This window comes from Carcharhinus amblyrhynchos, chromosome 1 (assembly GCF_965287045.1).
Source record: "Carcharhinus amblyrhynchos chromosome 1, sCarAmb.v2.hapA, whole genome shotgun sequence".
Classification (NCBI taxonomy): Eukaryota; Metazoa; Chordata; class Chondrichthyes; order Carcharhiniformes; family Carcharhinidae; genus Carcharhinus; species Carcharhinus amblyrhynchos.
In genome coordinates, this window is record NC_137324.1 from 97,355,193 (window position 1) to 97,375,297 (window position 20,105).

General features: G+C 42.7%; 1 protein-coding gene across 2 annotated transcripts in view; it reads left to right on the forward strand.

Moving 5' to 3' along the window:
- The window catches only part of dhx15 (DEAH (Asp-Glu-Ala-His) box helicase 15), a 130,580-nt gene that overhangs the window by 76,703 nt on the left and 33,772 nt on the right, over window positions 1-20,105 (forward strand). For both annotated transcript variants that reach the window (XM_080189459.1, XM_080189468.1), the window contains exon 6: window positions 5,636-5,803. In XM_080189459.1, coding sequence (XP_080045585.1) covers window positions 5,636-5,803 — 168 coding nt within the window. The remainder of the gene's footprint in view (window positions 1-5,635; window positions 5,804-20,105) is intronic.

The window sequence follows — 20,105 nt, forward strand, 5'->3', positions numbered from 1 at the left end:
AAGTAGACAGACTTGTGGTCACTGTTGGCCACATGTTCGCCTACTGCAACCTCAACCACCTGCCCCGGCTCATTACCCAACACTAAATCCAGTATAGCCCCCTCCCTAGTCGGGCTAGTTACGTACTGCTCCAAGGACCCTTCCAGCACACATGTTACAAATTCCTCCCCATCCGTACCCCCAGCTCTAGGCACCTTCCAATCCAGTCCAGGAAGATTAAAGTCACCCACTACAACCACCCTATTCTTTCTGCACCTATCTAAAATGTCTCTACAAATGTCTTCCTCCACTGCCCTTGGGCTGTTGGGTGGCCTATAGTATACCCCTAGCATCATAATCGCTCCCTTTCTATTCCTCAGTTCCACCCACAGCGACTCAATCCCTAACTCCTCCATATTGTCCTCCCTCTACATTGCTGTGATATGCTCCTTAACTAACAACGCCACCCCACCACCTCTCTTCAACCCTCCTCTGTCACACCTAAAGCACTTATACCCAGGAATATTCAGCTGCCAGTCCTGCCCTTCCCTTAACCACGTCTCCGTCACTGCCACCACATCTAAATTCCTCACAAACATCTAGGCCCTAAGCTCATCTGTTTTACCCGTTACACTCCTCGCATTAAAATAGACGCAATCCAACCCTCCAGGCCCACTCGGATCCTCATTTTCCCCTGATAATTTTCCTTTCAACCAAACCTACCCTGTCACCCAACTCGCTCCCGATCCCAGTTCCTAATGAGCTATCAGTCTCATCCCCACCCCCCCATTAGTTTAAACCCTGCCTAAACACTCCAGCTAACCTCCCAGCTAAGACATTTGTCCCCCTGTCATTCAAATTTTCCTCATCCCTCCTGTACAGGTGCCCTTCTCTCTCAAATACTTCCCAGTGATCGACAAAAGTAAAGCCCTCTACCTTGCACCAATCCCTCAGCCACGCATTCAGCTGCATGATCCCATTACTCCTAGCCCTGCTGTTACTAGCCCAGAGAGTGCCACCCTGGAGGCCCTGCTCTTCAGCTTGGCCCCCAACTCCCTAAATTGCCTACATACATCCCCCCCCCACTCTGCCTTCCTACGTCCTTTTCTCCCATGTGTATTATTACTTCAGCCTGGGTCCCCTCACCCTTCAAAATTCCCTCTATCCTCTCTGATACGTCCTGTACCCCTGCTCCAGGGAGGCAGACTACCATCCTTGAATCACCCTTTTGCCCACAGAACCGCCTATCAATTCCTTTGACCCTCCCATCCCCCACCACTATCTCATTGCCAGCCCCCTTCCTTCCCTCTGAGTCATTCTGGCCCTCCTGTCTTTCCTTTTGTACCCCTGTCGATGCCTTTTGGGGGGCCACTGGGGTGGCCTTTGGACCAGGACTATTCTTCTTTTTCCTTTTCCTCCTCCTAACAATTACCCACCCATCCTGTCCCCCAAGTCCTGGGACCTCCACTTGTCCATGGTTCATAGCCATTATCTCCTCGTTCTCCCTAACCAGAAATGCATCCTCTAAACACGGCTCTAGTTGCCTGACCCGGGCCCTCAAACGCTGCAGCTCTAAACACTTGACGCAGATGTGGGCCTTCGGGAGAAGTGATGCCTCCAAGAACTCCCACATGTGACACCTAACACAGCTAAAGTGTCTCCCCATAGCCCCTGCCATGTCCTGATCACCCTTGGAATTATATGTACCGAAATGCAACACGGGAAAGATGGACCCAGCAACTCGCCTTGCCTAAGCCTGCTCTCGGCTAAGCCCAGCGAGCCAAAGCCCTTATAGCTCTCGCTCTGCTCCCACCCACTCCGCTGCCCGCTGTCTATTACTGCCGCCTTTTTATACCCCCTGCTCTCCCTTCCTAACTAGCCCCTCGCCTGACTTCCGCTATGGAATTAAAAAGTACTCACAAAAACCCCGCAAACCGGAAATGCAGTCAAACACTCACCACAGCCACCAGGTACACTGCTCTGGAGAACAATGAGCAAGATGCATAGGTAGTAGATGCATTATTAATTTTGCAAAATTCACTAGATTCTGGAAAGTCAGACTGGAAAGTATTGCCCCCATTCAGGGAGGGAGGCACAAAACAAGAAACTATAGTCAGATAGCTTGACATCTGTCATGAGGAAGGTGTTAGAATTGACTATTAAAAAGGCTGGACATGTGGAAAAACTCAAGGCAAGCATCAGAATGGTTTTGTGAAAGGGAAATCATATTAAACCAATTCACCAGAGTTATTTTAACAAGTAACTTGTGCTGTGGATAAAGGAGGACCTGGAGTTGTACTAGATTGCCAAAAAGCATCTGATAAGGTGCCACATCAAAGGTTATTGCAGAAAATAAGAGCTAATGGTGTGCAAGGGGAAAAAGATTGGCTGGCAGAAAACAGAATATGCATAAATGGATCTCTTCTGATTATAAGGATGTAACACATGGAACCCTATCAGGGGTCTGCTGAGCCCTAAACTTTTAACAATTTACATCAAAAGACTTGGATGGATGAGGGAAGTGAAGGCGTGGTCACTGAATTTGTAGACAACACAAAGATAGGAAAGTATGTTGAGTTTGCAAATGTATATTGATAGGTTGGATTGATGGGCAAACTACTTGGCAGATGAAATATAATGTGGAAATTGTGAAGTTGTTCACTTTGGCAGTAAGAATTAAAAAAAAAGTATTAAACAGAGATTTCTGAGATGCAGAGAGATCTAGATATTCTTCATTGAAGGCTGATATTTCCTCTCTCGCGGAAGGATTGTGTCCTTTCTCTGCACTGGTTTGAAGCTTAGGTATTGGGTCCATACATTGCCTTGATATCACTGAAGAAGCCATGGTGTTGTGCTTGTTAGCAAGAAGTTACAGCTCCTTGGCTTTCTCAATCAACCACTGGTTCTTGATCTCCCTAGTTCTGCTTTGTACTTCTCTTTGCTGTTGGATGAATTCTCTTCGCATTGTTGTTTTGCCAGGCGCAGAGGGCTTTCTTCATCGATGACCACAACATCCAAGACCTCATTCTCGTTGAACCAGTCTTGGTGCTTCCTAGTCTTGTAGCCAGTAGTTTCTTCTCAGCTCAATGATGGCTGTCTTTGGCACTTTCCAGTTTTTATCCACTCCCATTAGAATAGATACTTTGGAGATTTTGGTAAAGACATTGTTGAAAGTTCACTCGCAATGCTTGACTCTTAAATCACTCCATTGATCTTTTTCTGAGCTGGTGATCTGTCCAGCAGTCATATGCACTGGTCATTGCTTTGGTAATGCAGTCATCCTTTTGGTCTTGGGATCGAATAATGTAGTCGATCGTTTGCCAGTGCTTTGATTGTGGATGTCTCCAGCAAGTCTTGAACTTGTATTTCAGTGGAACGATGTGGTAGTGATAAGCTGGTGTTCCGTACATTTGGCGAGCAATTCCCAACTCCTTCCTTTCAAATGGTTCTGCTCCAGAGTTGGAAGTCTTTTCCAACCCTGGCACTGAAGTCCCCAAGGAGGATGACCTTATCTTCCTTAGGAATGTTGGAGAGTGTGATGTCCAAGGTGGAATATAAGTCGTCTTCGAACTTGTCATCAACATCGAGGGTTGGGGTGTAGGCACTCACTACCATTGCTTGCTAACTCTTGGCAAGTTGTGGACGGAGGGTCATGAGGCATTCATTAATGTAGGTAGAGATCTGAGTCGGTTGAGTTTTTTGTTCTTGATGGTGAACCCAATTCCATGTGTCCGGAGCTGATCCTTGGACTTCCCCCTCCAGAAAAGGTGTAATCACTGCCGCCTTCCCTCAGTTGCTCTTCGCATGCCCTTCATGACTCTTGCAGGGCAGCAATGTGAATACTGAGTTCACAGGCATCAAGGACAGTTCTCCATTCTGGTCATCTGCTCTGCTCGTTATCCATGAGGATTTATACGTTCCAGGTTCTGAGATTGAGTTTAGCATTGATTTTCTGACCGCAGGTAGACGAGTCTGCTGGATGCGGTTTTCTAACCAGGTTGAAAATGGAACAGACTTTTTTTAGGGCACCTTTTTTAGCCCCTTCCTTCTGAGGGTGAACAGAGTGGATCCTGAAGAGAGCTGCTCCGTTGTGAAGAAAGCTGCTGAAAATTATTGGAGAATTATTGTGTGTACCGTGCATCTTTTATTTGTGAGACTGCAGGTTACTATGAAAAGAAAACTAGTCTTGGTAAAATGTTGTAAATCTGCCTCTGCTATGGAGTTATTAGATTGTTGGCACTGTTGACGTTCGGATGAGATGTTTATCTGGGGTTTCATCTACTTGTTAAGGGAAATAAGAATTTTTCAAAGAGAACCAGGAGAATTCTTCCTTTGTCCTGGGTAGCATTTCTTTTCAAAAGTATTTATTCCTGTGCTACCTTAGAAAGGAGCTTTATTAGGTGTAGATTTGAGGTAAAATTGCCTGTGGAACAGAGGTGACACTTTGTAATTTATTGGCTGTAAAGAGCTTTGGAATGTCCTGAGGATGTGAAAGCTGCTGTATAAAATGTAGATTTATTTTTCATAGTCCTGTTTGTGAGACCTGAATGCTATTTGCTGGCGACCTTTTGACCATGTTTGGAAATTACAATTATTATTCAAGATGGGCAAGTTTTATTCCAAACTCAATACAAATGTCTAATGTGTATTCACTTCCCGTTCAACAGGTTAAAGATTAATGTAAACCTATTCAATTTGTCAAATAGGTTGTAGATGTAGTGATCCTTTTTTATCGTATTTAAAGTATGTAAACATAAATGTCAATATTAAAGGTTTATAAGATTCCTTGGCATGTTTACACCACTTTAATATCTGCAGTGATTGGCTCAGAATACAGAACTGTGTAATATACCATCAAAGATGTTTTAGATGAATTTTTTTATTATTCATTTGTGGAACATGAGTGTCGCTGGCTGGCCAGTATTTATTGCCCTTCCCTAGTTGCCCTTGGAAGGCAGTTGATAGTCAACCACAATGCTGTGGCTCTAGAGCCACATGTAGGCCAGACGAGGTAACGACGGCTGATTTCCTTCCCTAAAGGACATTAGTGAACAGATGGGCTTTTCTATCAATTAACGACAGATTCATGGTCATTAGTAGATTCTTAATTCCAGATACTTGTAATTGAATTCAATTCCACCATCTACCATAGTGGATTCCGAACCCAGGTCTCCAGAACATATGCTGAGTTTCTGGATTAATAATCTAGTGATAATACTACTAGGCCATTGCCTTGTTTTTCTAGTAGGAAATGGTATTTTCAGCAGAGTGGTGGAAGGAGCCAGCTATTTATAATTTGATAGAGGGTGATGAAGATGATTTATTGCCAATGTGGTTATCTACAGATTAGAAGAAACATTTTTTCACTTTATCCTATTAATTTAAAACCTTTCTGACAGGCAAAAAAATTTCAAACTACTCAGTGATTCGCATTAAACAAAACAGTGCTTAATATTCCGAAATAAATTAAACTGTGACTTGGAATTAGACTGGCATTCATGTCTGGGTTCTTTACTTTGTACGGTTTTTCAAAAAAAATCAGATCGTCTCGATTTTATTGAGGTCTCATTTGAAAAATGGATTTTGTTAAGAAGTAGTTCTGTCAGAGTTAATTACTGCTCAGCGTATAATGTTTGAATTTGTGTCATTGTGACAGGAAATTGATGAAGCCTGCAAGCGGATAAAACGCGAAATTGATGACCTAGGTCCTGAAGTTGGAGATATCAAAATCATTCCACTTTATTCCACACTGCCACCTCAACAACAGCAGAGGATATTTGAGCCTCCGCCTCCTAAAAAACCAAATGGAGCCATAGGAAGAAAGGTACAGTAAAATACGGAATGCTAGTGATCCTGGTGCATTGTGTCTGGAAGCACTGGAATGCATTGTTTCGTACTGAACATTGTGCTGCATCAATTAGAGTGGTTCTTGGGGAATGAGATGGAAGAGAGTGCACATGTGGTTTTCAAACTGGTTTTGTCATGTTTTGTGTTACAACGTTCCTGTGAAGGGTCTTGAGATGTTTTGTTATGTTGAAGACTTTCTATAAATATAAAAGTTTTCATTTCTGATTAGTAGACACATTTTGTTCTTTCTAGATGTTACTTCCTTCCTTTCTACCCTTAAAGCAATTATTCCTGTTGTGCTATGGTTACATGTGGCGATCACTCTCTGGTACCTGATCCAAGTGACCACACTTCAACAGTCAATCTTTGAGTGTTGATAGGCTGGTTAACAGTGCTAAGTATCACAACTGAACCCCCATAAATACACACCCACCATCTGCATATAGTGATAAGGAGCAGGAATCCTGGCTGATGAAATGTTTTTCTCTTAGAGCTTAGTTGTTGTAGCCAGTTTTCACACCCATTCCGCTGCTTGACCAGTATCAGCTAACTCAGCACAGTCCATAACTCAAACCTGGGGTATCTCTTCCTCCTTATGGCTCAACATCTGAGACTTCTTATTTCAGCTGTTGACAAGTTCTTAATTTTGTTTCTCGAAATAGATCTCAGACCTATTCATTCTTCATACACCCTACTGCTTATTAAAAGAAGCTTGTTTTCTCCCCATCTTTCTCCATGCACTGTCATTGCCCGCGCATGAGAGAGTAGAAATTCCTTCTGCTAATTGCAGCCTGAAATTACTGAACAATTGCCTAGGGAATGAAACTTGGAATTTTTTTCCTCATATCCAGTTTGGGAAAAAGCACCTTTTTTGTGCTTCAGTAGAGTAATGAATAATGGTTACACAGCATCTGTCTTGGGTCCTATTTCCTCTTGAACTCCTTCCAGTGTTAACCCACCACCCAGCCCAAACTTTTTTGTTCCTACACTCTCTGCCAAATATTTCTGTGAGTTCTCCTTTTACACATGAGGGTGACAAAGTCATTGGTGCAATATTGAACTCATTGGAAAGCTACCTCCCATCATTGCCCCGCTAGTTTCCAACTAGATGTTGTGGCACAGTGCAGCACCTGGGGAAGAAAGGTCACAGCACTACATTTACATGGTATAGTGAGCTACCACTGCTTGATTTCCTCCTTGTCTTTAACTCTGAATATCAGACATGAACAAGTCTAAAGATTTATAAGTTGTTGGGTCCTCTGATTAACGCCCAATTGTATACCGTGCATTCACTGTGACCTCCTCTTCTTTAACATGTAAATTTGCAATATCTTTGCATTATCAAATCTTTATTCTGTCCATCTGCGATTTTTTTTTTCCCACCAGTTGCCATTCAGCTCTCACTGAATTCCTTTATAAATTCTGTCTCTTGCACCTTCCACATCAACTTTTGGTCCAAAGTATGTGCACAACCAGCTAACTCTGATCTCCTTTTTTATTCATATTAACTGACTGTGTGTGGAGTTGCTTTACTCTGAGTTGCACAAGGGTAAAAACTCTTCCCTTCCCCTCTTAGCTCTTAATGTAATCTGAAGACTCCATCTCTAGAATTTTTTTCACTTTCTGAATCTAGCAATTCTAAAATGGTTGTAACTTTTGGCTTTAGGCTTGCAGTAAATTACATGGAATGTATAGTACAGAGACTTATCATTCAACCCAACTTGTTTGTGGCTATTTGTAATTCAGAGCTCCTCCCATTCCATTTACCTTATTTCAGCTTTTTGGAATACACCATGTATTCACGTTCACGTGTCTCAGAAACATGGACATTAAATAAAGATTATTAAATAAGATTTGTAGAAGAAAATAGGCCCTAGAATGGTGGATACTAAGACTTGTGCTAAAAATTCCACACTTGGCCCAATAGACACATGAAGCAGTGCTTGAAATTGAGAGCAGAACCAACTCTTTAGTGACATCCAGAAAAATAAAATGTCAGTATTGTGATTGATCAGAGTTGAAAAGCTGCTATGATCTTTACCAGACGGATAGGTGAAGGGCAGCAGAAAGAGGGGTCAACTCGGTGTAGTTGGATGACGGATGACACTCAGTGATTGCAGGTGGGCTAAAGTGGATGTCAGGATGGTGCGGAACAGAGGAGTGTGAAGTGCCGTGACAGTAGATCTCCTGATAGAAGAAGCTATAAGTAGCAATAACAGCAACTCATCAGGTTTCCTGTTTAAAGCTTCCAAGTTCCAAATTATATCCACTCTAGGAGTAAACAAATTTCTCCTTGTTTTCCTATTAGATATATTAATTTATTTATGAACCCTAATTTTGGATTCGTGGACACAAGTCCAGGAGCTTAAGGTGCTGAAAGCTAGTGCTGCCAAACAACTGGTTGGACTTTAACCTGGTGTTGTGAGACTTCTTACTCTGCTTACCTCAGTCCAACACCAGCATCTCCATATCATAATTTTAAAGACCCCAGCAAGAGTGTATCTTTTCCAACAAAATGAGTTCTTCAGTCTTTCCTGATGGAGGTACAATGTCTCAGTTATGGAATAACCTTGTAATTTTTTTCACATTTTCTGTGTGCCTCTGCATCCTTTTTAATATTAGGATGGCCAGAACTGTGCACAGTACTTCACATGTAACCTGACGATGGCTTATATGCAAGTTTAACTTGAATTCACCACTCCTGTTTGCTATTCCCACTAGAAATAAATCTGTTTTAGCCTTTTTAATTGCTTTGTTGACCTGAAATGTTGGTTTTAATGATTTGTTCATCTGTCTATCTATTTCTTTTTGCTCTTCTACACTCAGTTTCTTTCCATGGTGCAGGTGATGTTTCCGTTTTTCCCCTTTACCTCACGTTTATCCATATTAAAGCCCCATTTGCCAGTTAATTGTGCATACTTCAGTTACTCCCATTTTGATTTATTTTTCCTCCTTTTGATATTGGAAATAGCTGCTACATCTGCTTCTATTCTGTGTGGCAGTTGACTTAAAACTCTAAGTGATAACCTGATCCTGTTTTGTTGGGGGAGGAGATTAGTTACTTAACCCGTGGCACGAGAATAGATCATTTGGTCTCATTCAGTGTTGTGGTGGGATAGCTGCTACTCAATCTGTGTGCACCAGGTTTGGCCTGGTCTGATTTGTTGGGCTGACCTTCCTTTTTTCTTTGCCACCTGTGGAATTCCACATCTTCTGGGGCCTGGACACAAACCCACTTTATTTCCTTTTCTGTATTGAGTTTTTGGATGGACTTTTGTTTCATTGCTTCAGGATAGAACCATTGAAAATTTACAGCTCAGAAACGGGCCTTTTTTGCCTAGTCCCACTGACCTGCACTTAGACCATATCCCTCCACACCCCTCTCATCCATGTACCTGTCCAAGTTTTTCTTAGAATCAAATGACAGCTTCACAGGAGGGCGAGAGGCATTTTGGCCCATAGTAATTGCTAACTCTCAAAAATCTTTGTTTTTCAAACGTTTATTTGCTCCCTTTTTGAATGGTATAGAATTTGTCTACACCGTGTCCAAAAAATTGTGGAAAGCTGCAACGCAAAGGATCTTGGGAGCATTTGTGCATGAAAACACAAAGCACACAGGTGCAACAGGTAATCAGGAAGGCTAATGGAATGTTGGTCCTTATTTCAAAGGGGTTTGGAGTATAGAAGTAGGCAAGTCTTGCAAGTTGCAAGTGAGACCACACCTGGAGGTCTGAGAGCAGTTTTGATCCCCTTTTTAAGGAAAGATATTATTTCATTAAAGGCAGTTCAAAAAAAGGTTCAGCCTGAAAGAATTGTCTTATGAGAACAGGTTAAACAGGTTGGGACTGTGCTCATTGGAATTTAGAAGAAAGGGAGGTGATCTCATTGAAGTATATAGGATCCTTAAGGGGCCTGAGGGTCGATGCTGAGAGGATGTTTCCCCTGGTGGGAAAATTGAGAACCAGAGGGCATCCTCAGAATAAAGGGGCACCAATTTAAGACTGAGATAAGGAGGAATTTCTTCTGAGGGTTGAGGGCCTTTGGAATTCCTTGCCATAGAGAGCTGTGGGACAGAGTCCTTGTGTGTATTTAAAGCTGAGATGGATAGATTTATTTGATTGGTAAGGAAATCGAAGGTTAAGAGAATAGGGCAGGAAAGTAGACGTGAGGAATGTTGATTTGGCCTTGATTTTATTGAATGACAGAACAGCTTGAGGGACTGAAGGCCTACTCCTGTTCCTATTTCTTATGGTATTAGAGGTGACCTGTAAATTTTCTAAATTCCACAGAATATATAAGTTTAAAAGGCTGAGTATATTCTTTGGAGTTTAGAAGGATGAGGTATGATTTAAGATAACGAAGGAGGCTTGACAGATTAAGTACGGGGATATTGTTCTAAAAGAAGGGGGCACAGTTTCAGGATTAAATTTGAAAGAGATGAGAAATATCTTCAACCAAAGGGTTGTAAACCTTTGAAATTCTCTGCCCCAGAGAGTTGTAGATGTTCCACCATCAATATTTAAGGTTGGGATCAATAAGGAGTTTTGATGAGGATAATCAAGGATATGTGGAGCAAGCGGGAATGTGGATTTGACACGCAAGTTCAGCCACGACCTTATTGGATGGAGGTGCAGGCTCAATCATCCATATGGTCTGCTCCTACTTCTATTTCTTTTCGTGTGTCCCTTTTATGTCTGCTGGTTACTGACTCTCAACTGAAAATAGCGTTTCTTGGTTGATGCATTAAAACTTCAGGTTGATTGAATGTTTGAAGATTGAGGGTTGTGTGGATGAGCTTGTGGAAGTTAGTGTGAAAGAGCGTGTTACCGAGGTGGTTCTGAGTAGAATATAGTTGAATGCAATGCAAATTGTGATAAAAGCTCCCTGAAAATAGTTTGAAGGCATGACTTCCAAACATCTTCACATTAGTGGGCTGTGTATATTGGATGGGGTTTAAAAATTTGTTCTTTGGGTGTACATGACACTGTCACACCTGCAGCTGAGACTCAGATTCCCTGAGTAGGTGATGATGGGTCCACTCCTTGAACCACTGCAGTTTTTATGCTGGATGAAGAATGGCAATCTGTGCAAGTCAGCATAGTGGGTGATTGAAAGCTATGACCTTCCCATGTTATTCCTGCTCTTGCCTTTCTTGAAAGAAGGTTGCAGGGTTAGAAAGATACTGTTGGAATTTTTTCCCGTACATTCTGTAGAAGGATTGTATTGGAGTAGCTGGACCACTGATCAAGTGAACTGCTTTATCTGGCTTGGTGTCACAGCTGTTTCAATTGCAGCTCCTTACCTGATGTGAGCCCTGTAAATGATGCAGGTGACTTAATGTGCCATGTTGTAGCATTGTGTTGATCTGGCTGGTCTAGATCACTGGTAACTTATGTTGAACGGGCAAACTGTAAATGTGTTGCTGACAAGTATGGTGGCACAGTTGCACCTCAGTGCCAGAGAGCTGGGTTCAATTCTGGCCTTGAGTGAATATGTGAAGTTTGCACGTTCTCCTTGTGCCCACATGGGTTTCCTCCAGGCACTCTGGTTTCATCCCACAGTCCAAAGATATGCAAGGTTATTGACCATGTCAAATTGCCTCTTGGTGTCAAAATATGTAGGGTAAGTGGATTAGCCATGGTAAATGCATGGGGTTATGGGGATAGAGTGGGGGCCTGGGTGGGATGCTCTTTCAGAGTATTGGTGCAGAACCGATGGATTGAATGTCACCTTTCTGCACTGTAGGGATCCTATGGTTTTATGTTTTGAGGCTAGTTTGGACCTTAGAGAGATTCATTGTTCAGCGCTTGGTGAAAATGTTACCCATCATTTTAGGAAACGCTTCTAGATGCAGAGGGTGGGAGAAGTTTTGAATGAACTCGGGTAAACTGGTGCTATATCTGGTGCTATGTAATGAGGCGGGTAGAATTAGGGACCTTGCGGTGAAGGATCCTCTTGGAGAGAGTGATCGTTGTATGGTGGAGTTTCTGTTGCAGATGGAGGAGGAGAAAGTGGGTTCCCGGACACGTGTCCTTTGTTTGAATAGAGGGGAGTATGGTAGGATGAGAGAAGAATTGGCGAATGTGGACTGGGGGAGCGTGTTGGAAGGTAGGTCTGCTGAGGAGCAGTGGAGGATCTTTAAAGAGATCTTTCTTGGTGCTCAGCAGAAATTTATTCCGATGGTCAAAAAGGACCGTAGGGGGAGAGGTAATAAGCCATGGATAACGAAGGAGGTGAAGGAAAGTGTTAAATTAAAAGCGGAGGAATTTAGAGTAGCTAAGAGCAGTGGGCGAGAAGAGGATTGGGAAAGGTTTAAATGTCAACAAAGATTGACAAAGAAGTTGATAAAGGAGGGTAAGAGAAACTATGAAGCTGGGCTAGCACTTAATATTAAAAAGGATAGCAAGAGTTTTTATAAATATATAAAAAGGAAGAGGCTGGCTAGGGTGAACGTTGGTCCTTTAGAGGATGAGAAAGGGGACCTAGTGGTAGGGGATGGGGATATGGCTAAGGTCTTGAATAACTTTTTTGTTTCTGTCTTCACGGAGGAGGATGTGAATAATTTGCCGGGTGTTAGCGATGGAAAGGTGGCAGGACTGGAGGGTCTTAATGACATTACTGTTACTAGAGAGGTGGTGTTGGACAGACTGGAGGGGCTGATTGTGGACAAGTCCCCAGGACCGGATGGAATGCATCCGAGGGATCTGAAAGAAATGGCAGAGGTTATAGTGGATGCCTTGGTGATTATTTTCCAGACGTCGCTGGATTCCGGGGAAGTGCCGGAAGATTGGAAAACGGCTAATGTTACGCCGTTGTTTAAGAAGGGTGCCAGGCAAAAGGCGGGGAATTATAGGCCGGTTAGTTTAACGTCTGTGGTAGGTAAAATGTTAGAATCCGTCATTAAGGAGGAAATTGCGAGGCATCTTGAAGGGAATTGCTTGACAGAGCAGACGCAACACGGTTTCATTAAAGGGAAGTCGTGTCTGACAAATTTACTGGAGTTCTATGAGGATGTGTCTAGGGCAGTGGATAGAGGAGAGCCGGTGGATGTGGTCTTTCTGGATTTTCAGAAGGCGTTTGACAAGGTACCTCACAAGAGGTTATTGCAGAAGGTCAGGGGACATGGAGTTGGGGGTAGGGTGTTAGCGTGGATAGAGGATTGGTTGTCAAATAGGAGGCAGAGAGTGGGGGTTAATGGGTGCTATTCGGATTGGCGGTTGGTGACTAGTGGAGTGCCCCAGGGGTCGGTGCTGGGGCCTCAGCTATTTACCATTTATATAGATGATCTGCAGGAGGGAACCAAGTGTAGGGTGTCGAAATTTGCTGATGACACCAAGATTGGGGGAACGGCAAATTGTGCAGAGGGTGTGGAGAGTCTGCAGAAGGATCTAGATAGGCTGGGCGAATGGGCCAGGAAATGGCAAATGGAATTTAATGTTGGCAAGTGTGAGGTGGTCCACTTTGGTAGGAAGAATGGTAGGAAGGACTATTACTTACGTGGCGAAAAACTGCAGCAGGCGACGGTGCAGAGGGACCTCGGGGTCCTTGTGCATGAGTCGCAAAAACCCAGCTTGCAGGTGCAGCAGGTGGTCAGGAAGGCGAATGGGATGCTGGCCTTCATAGCGAGGGGGATTGAATATAAAAGTAGGGAGGTCTTGCTGCAGCTGTATAGGGCATTGGTGCGGCCGCAGCTGGAGTACTGTGTGCAGTTTTGGGCGCTGCACCTGCGCAAAGATATTTTGGCCTTGGAGGGAGTGCAGAGGAGGTTTACTAGGCTGATACCGGAGTTGAGGGGGTTGAGCTATGAGGAGAGGCTGAATAAACTAGGCTTGTACTCGTTGGAGTTTAGAAGAATGAGGGGAGATCTCATTGAGACGTATAAGATGATGAATGGGATGGATAGGATAGAGGTGGAGAGACTCTGCCCGCTCAAAAAAGACAGTAGGACTAGAGGGCACAGCCTCAAGATAAAGGGGGGGCAGTTTAGAACGGAGTTGAGGAGGAACTTCTTCACTCAAAGGGTGGTGAATCTCTGGAATTCTCTGCCCGTTGAAGTGGCGGAGGCTGCCTCGCTAAATATTTTTAAGAAGCGGGTTGATGGGTTTTTGATAAGCGAGGGGATTAAGGGTTATGGGGAGAGGGCGGGAAAGTGGAACTGAGCCACTTCAGATCAGCCATGATCTTATTGAATGGCGGGGCAGGCTCGAAGGGCTAGATGGCCTACTCCTGCTCCTATTTCTTATGTTCTTATGTTCTTAAACTGTAGATTTCAAATCTAAGATTTTTATTATCTGAAGTTGTTTATGGATGTGGGTCAAAGATGGGGAAAAGAGTTGGGTAGATCAGCCATGATCTCGTTAAAGACTTGAGGTAGACTAAATGGCCTACTGCTGTTCCTGTGATCCTGTTTGATTCCCTGGATATTATGTGCTGCTGTGTATAATTATCAGAAGAAATAAACGGAGCTGAATTCTACAATTGTCAGTGAACCATTCCACTGCTAAGCTAATGCTAACCATAGTCATGGCTGAGACAGTAGGAGCTGTTTGGATAAGCTGCTTTCTGAAGTGTTGTGTTCTGATGGACCTCAGATAATCAACATTGTCTTCCTGTGTACAATATTACTCCAGCAAAAGGAGAATCTTCAGAATGACACCCATTAATATCCATTTTGTTAGAGCTCCTTGGTGCCATACCTGATTAGGTTGAGCTTCTATCATGAAGGGAATTACTCTCATCACGTATTGATTCTTGTATCCATATTTGGATCAAGTTGCAACAAAATCTGGTGCTAAGTGGTTATGTCAAAGCCAAAACTGAGCACCGTAAAGATGTGAGTAGACAATACCTACTAGGTATTGTTCTAATGTTGGCTGCTTTATTTGCTGTGCTCAGTTGACAGAAGACCACTGAATTACAGGGTTCCAGATTCAAGTTATAATCCAGGGCTGGAGACCCAAAAATCAAGGCGGACACTTGGTACAGGAGCACAGCACTGTTTGGACATGATGTTAAATAAAAGTCCCATCTGCCTCTTTGGATGGTTGTAAAAATTCCCATGGTGCTTCTTTAAATAAGAGCAGGGTAGCTATCCCCCAATATCTTGCTTAATATTCCTCAATCAACATAAAAGCAGATTATCTGGTCATTATCACATTGCTGTTTCGTGGAGTTCGCTGTGCACAAATTGGCTGCTATGTTTCCTACATTACAACAGTGACAACACATCAGAAATACTTCATTGGCTGTGAAGAGCTTTGAGCTGCTTGGTAGCCTTGAAAAGCGCTCTTTAAATGCGTGTTTTTGTTGGCTGATTGGGTGAAGGTGAATCAAGCAAGAATTGGTCAGTTGGTTACACTTTTCCTGCATTTCTAGGGCGAGGCACACATGGACAATTTTCCCCATTGTCCTGGTAGGTGTCAGCGTCATAACTGCACTGAAATAGCTAGGTCATTTAGACTGTGTGCAGAGGTGATCTTTGACTCTACATCTGGTATATTATCAGAGCCAACAGCTTTTGTTGTTTTCATTGCACCAACTGCCTCCTAACTTAATTGGCCAAGTCGTGCTGTCATCCGATGCCCAAATTGCTGCTGACTGGTCTGCGTGATGTTTCACTTCAATTTCTGTCACAGTGGTTTTACAGCTTGTTGGCCTACTTTGGGGCATTAAGAGCCAGCCACCTAATGTGGGAATGGAATCAAGTGTAGGTCAGGCTGGGTGAGGGTAGCAAGTTCTCTTTATTTGGAGAATAATTAGCACTGTGCAAAAGAGGAAATGGGTATTCTGTCAACTGTCAAAATGATTGAAGGTTTCACTACAGGTTGCCTTTTAAGTGCTACCTTCTACTAAATAGATAATGTGGATTTAGAAAATATAGGTAGGCTTTTAAGCATTGGGAATATTTTCTCTGAAGACAACAGCAAGTCTCATGTTGGGTTGAATAATAGCGAATGTTAAGGAGCTTGCATGTTTTCCAAAGGATTAAACAGCCAACTGGTGGTGATACTTGATTACTTGTCTGCAATCTTGCATAACTCTGAAACATCAAATACTCAGCAGTGTCCGCTGCTTGCTTAAACTGCAGCAAAGTAAGTATTTTTTGTTTAAGTCAAAAATGTTGATAATTTAAAGAGTGCAGAATTGCAACAGGTTAAATTCTTAATGCAGATAGTTGTTAATTTCACACACAGATTTAAACTTCATTGCAGACTAAGCATTCTCTTTTATGCCAGAGGTTTCTCATCAATTTTGAAGTAAATGTTAGAACTTTATCAAATGGATGTGCAAGCACTTTTAGAGAGGGAAAGGAAGGGAATGAATACAAAATAACTGGCTTACATTGTTGATAGTGGGGTTCCAGAGATTAGTCCCATGTGTAAAAGGCACATGACTGAATATTTTAAAGTTTAATCAGAGCGCAGCTGAGTCATGTATCTAAATCTCTCGGCGCTTTCACTAGAGAGTCGAGTGGTATTTATGGAAAATTCACGTGATTATTGACGTAAGGACACTTTGGGTTAATCTTCCAAGTATGGATATCTGTTCATTGACAAAACTGCATTTACCATCAACTTATAATTAAAATGAGAAGTATTTTTAGTTTAGAAACCTCCATCTATAAAATATATATGTGCAAACTATTTAGTAACTCTTTATTTAACCAACCCAGCAGCATGCAATGTTTATAACTGATTTCAAAATATTTATATGCCTTGAAGGGAAATACTGTTTCTATTTGGTCGTGCTTAAAGTTCATGAATAACTAGAAATAGAAAGTAAAGAGGAGTATGTACATCTGCAGTTTGGATTTGGAAAGGGGTGAAAATAATTTTCTTAAAAAATTGAAGGGCTGGGACTAAAAGAGAAAATTGGGGGGAAAGAGAATGTCGTCAGTATTCTTGGCAAAATCACTGATTATACTGCAGATCATGGATATGCTAATTAAATATTTTCGATTTTCAAATGTGCCTTTCTTCTGGCCATTTTACTCCTATGGTAATGTTTGCCATACTGGGTATGGTTTTAAAGGCACTTGCTTGCCAGCCCCTAGGACTTGGCTAAAATAGACATTATGGAGTATTAATCAGTCAGCAGGATATTTCCCATGGGGAGGAGGGTGTTACCTTTGATGTTCAACCAAACGAGAGACACTTCACAAAAAAAAAATTCTAGTACTTGTTCCTTCTCTTCCTGCACCTTGGTGATGCACAAGGCAGACTTTCATCTGTTCCATAGCTAGTTTTCCCTGGAATGGGTTGCTAGCCTGTCACTAGAGGCTTATAGTTTGGAAGCACCATTCTGCAACAAGCATGGCTGATCAGGAGTCTCTCCTACTCTTACTACATGTGTGTCCCTCTGCACGGTGCAGAGGGACCTTGGGGTCCTTGTGCATGAGTTGCAAAAACCCAGCCTGCAGGTGCAGCAGGTGGTCAGGAAGGCAAATGGGATGCTGGCCTTCATAGCGAGGGGGATTGAATATAAAAGTAGGGAGGTCTTGCTGCAACTGTACAGGGCACTAGTGAGGCTGCAGCTGGAGTACTGTGTGCAGTTTTGGTCGCCGCACTTACGCAAGGATATTTTGGCCTTGGAGGGAGTGCAGAGGAGGTTCACTAGGCTGATACCGGAGTTGAGGGGGTTGAGCTATGAGGAGAGGCTGAATAAACTAGGCTTGTACTCATTAAAGTTTAGAAGGATGAGGGGAGATCTCATTGAGACGTACAAGATGATGAATGGGATGGATAGGATAGAGGTGGAGAGGCTCTTCCCGCTCAAAGGACAGTAGGACTAGAGGGCACAGCCTCAAGATGGGGGGGGGGGGGCGGGGTGGGGGGGCAGTTTAGAACAGAGTTGAGGAGCAACTTCTTCACTCAAAGGGTGGTGAATCTCTGGAGTTCTCAGCCCGTTGAAGTGGTGGAAGCTGCCTCGCTAAATATATTTAAGACGCGGGTAGATAGGTTTTTGATGGGCAGGGGGATTAAGGGTTATGGGGAGAAGGTGGGAAAGTGGAACTGAGCCACTTCAGATCAGCCATGATCTTATTGAATGGCGGGGCAGGCTTGAAGGGCTAGATGGTGTTCTTCTAGTGTTTGCAGGTTGATACTGAACCTGTTATCCAACTGGCTCAGAATCCTATATTAGTCATGTAATCTGGGGGCTTCCTAGCCTGCGAAGCTGAACTGCTGATTGAAGAAACTGTGCTGTTGGGTACTGCAGATTTAGGGTTTATCCCTGTGTATTTCTTGCTTTTATTTTCCTGCACTTTTCTGTAATTTGTTAGTGTAATCTCCTACTTGGCAACACTGTCATTGATTGTTCTCATACCTCTCGTCAGTCACCCAGTCTTGGACAAGGAGAAATTTTCTCCCAACTAAACATCAGGAAAGCCAAAGCCATTGCCTTTGGTCCCTCCCTCAAATTCCATTCTCTCAACGCCTGCACTGGAAACCTCCCTGTTCACTAACTGAGGCTGAACCAGATGATTCATAATTCTAACATCCTATTTGACCTTGATGGGCTTCCGACCACACATCTGCTCCACTTCTCATAAATTCAAGCTTATCAAAAACTCAGCTGCCCTTATTTGATATCGCACCAAGTCCTTTTCATCCTTTGCTTGCTGATCCACGATGGTCAAGTCCATCAATGCCTCAATTTTAAGGCTCTCACCATTCCCTTTCTCCGTTACTTTCTCAGCTCCATAATTCTCTAAGATCCCTGCACCCCCTCCGGTTCTGGCCCCTTGTGTGTCATCAGTTTTAATTGCTGCATTATTGGCCATGCCTTCAGCTGCCTGGATCCTATATTCTGGACTTTGCACCCTCAACCTCTTGGTGTCTCTACTTCTCTCCTTGAAGATGCTCCTTAAGCTCATATCTTTAACCAGGTTTTTGGTCACCAGTGTCAATAATGCCATAATGTGGTCTGATGATAGCTTGATGTTTGGTAGCTTTGTTGTGAAGTGCCTGATTGTGGGGCAAGCAAAATTGAGACACGTGGGAAATATTAATATATTAAAGGTGCTATATAATTGTTCTATTTGGAATTTGTGGAAACAAGATTTGACAGTGGCACTGAGATTCATCAAGTCAAAAACTTCTTGAAGATTCTTTTGTCCTTTCTTGAAAACCTAAGTACTTTTTAAACATGATTTGAATTTGTTTTACTTTTGTCATTAGGCTTGCTGAAGAGAGTTGTGTAACCACATCTGTGATCATTGTTGCAAGAACAGCTGTTGCCTCAAAGTGGGATCTGCTGTCCTATTCAGCTGAAAGTCTAAAATTACAATCCTTCAATATATTTGATAGAAGAATTTAAGAAAATATTGCAGAAAATATTTGAAGTCTTGATTTGCAAGCAAGTGTTCCCTAGATCTTTGTTTAAGAGGGGTAATTAGGACTCTATTCCCCAGTATTGGAATGGTCCTCATCGGCAGGAACTCTTTGTATTCAGCAATGTAGATGTGGTTTTCTCTTGCTCCCCTCTTATTCCTGGCAAACTGTATATGTTCTTGCATCCCCATGCATTCACTCTCACTTTTTTATTCTCTCTCTGTCTCTCTCGCGCGCACTCTCTTTCTCGCTCGTCCTCGCCTTCTCTCTCGCACGCGTGCACTCTTTTTCTTGCTTTCTTTCTTGCTTTCTTTCTCTCTTTCTTTCTCTTCTTTCTCTCTTTCTTTCTCTCTCTCTCTTTTTCTCTCTCTCTCTCTTTTTCTCTCTCTCTCTCTCTTTTCTCTCTCTCTCTCTTTTTCTCTCTCTCTCTCTTTTTCTCTCTCTCTCTCTTTTTCTCTCTCTCTCTCTTTCTCTCTCTCTCTTTTTCTCTCTCTCTCTCTTTTTCTCTCTCTCTCTCTTTTTCTCTCTCTCTCTCTCTTTTTCTCTCTCTCTCTCTCTTTTTCTCTCTCTCTCTCTCTTTTTCTCTCTCTCTCCTTTTTCTCTCTCTCTCTCTCTTTTTCTCTCTCTCTCTCTTTTTCTCTCTCTCTCTCTTTTTCTCTCTCTCTCTTTTTCTCTCTCTCTCTTTTTCTCTCTCTCTCTTTCTCTCTCTTTCTCTCTCTTTCTCTCTCTTTCTCTCTCTTTCTCTCTCTTTCTCTCTCTTTCTCTCTCTTTTTCTCTCTTTTTCTCTCTTTTTCTCTCTTTTTCTCTCTTTTTCTCTCTTTCTCTCTCTTTTTCTTTCTCTCTCTTTTTCTCTCTCTCTCTCTCTTTTTCTCTCTCTCTCACGCACACGCACAGTTTTGCGCCTTCACTGGAATGCTTGTTATGTATAAGGCAAACAAGTTGCTGGAA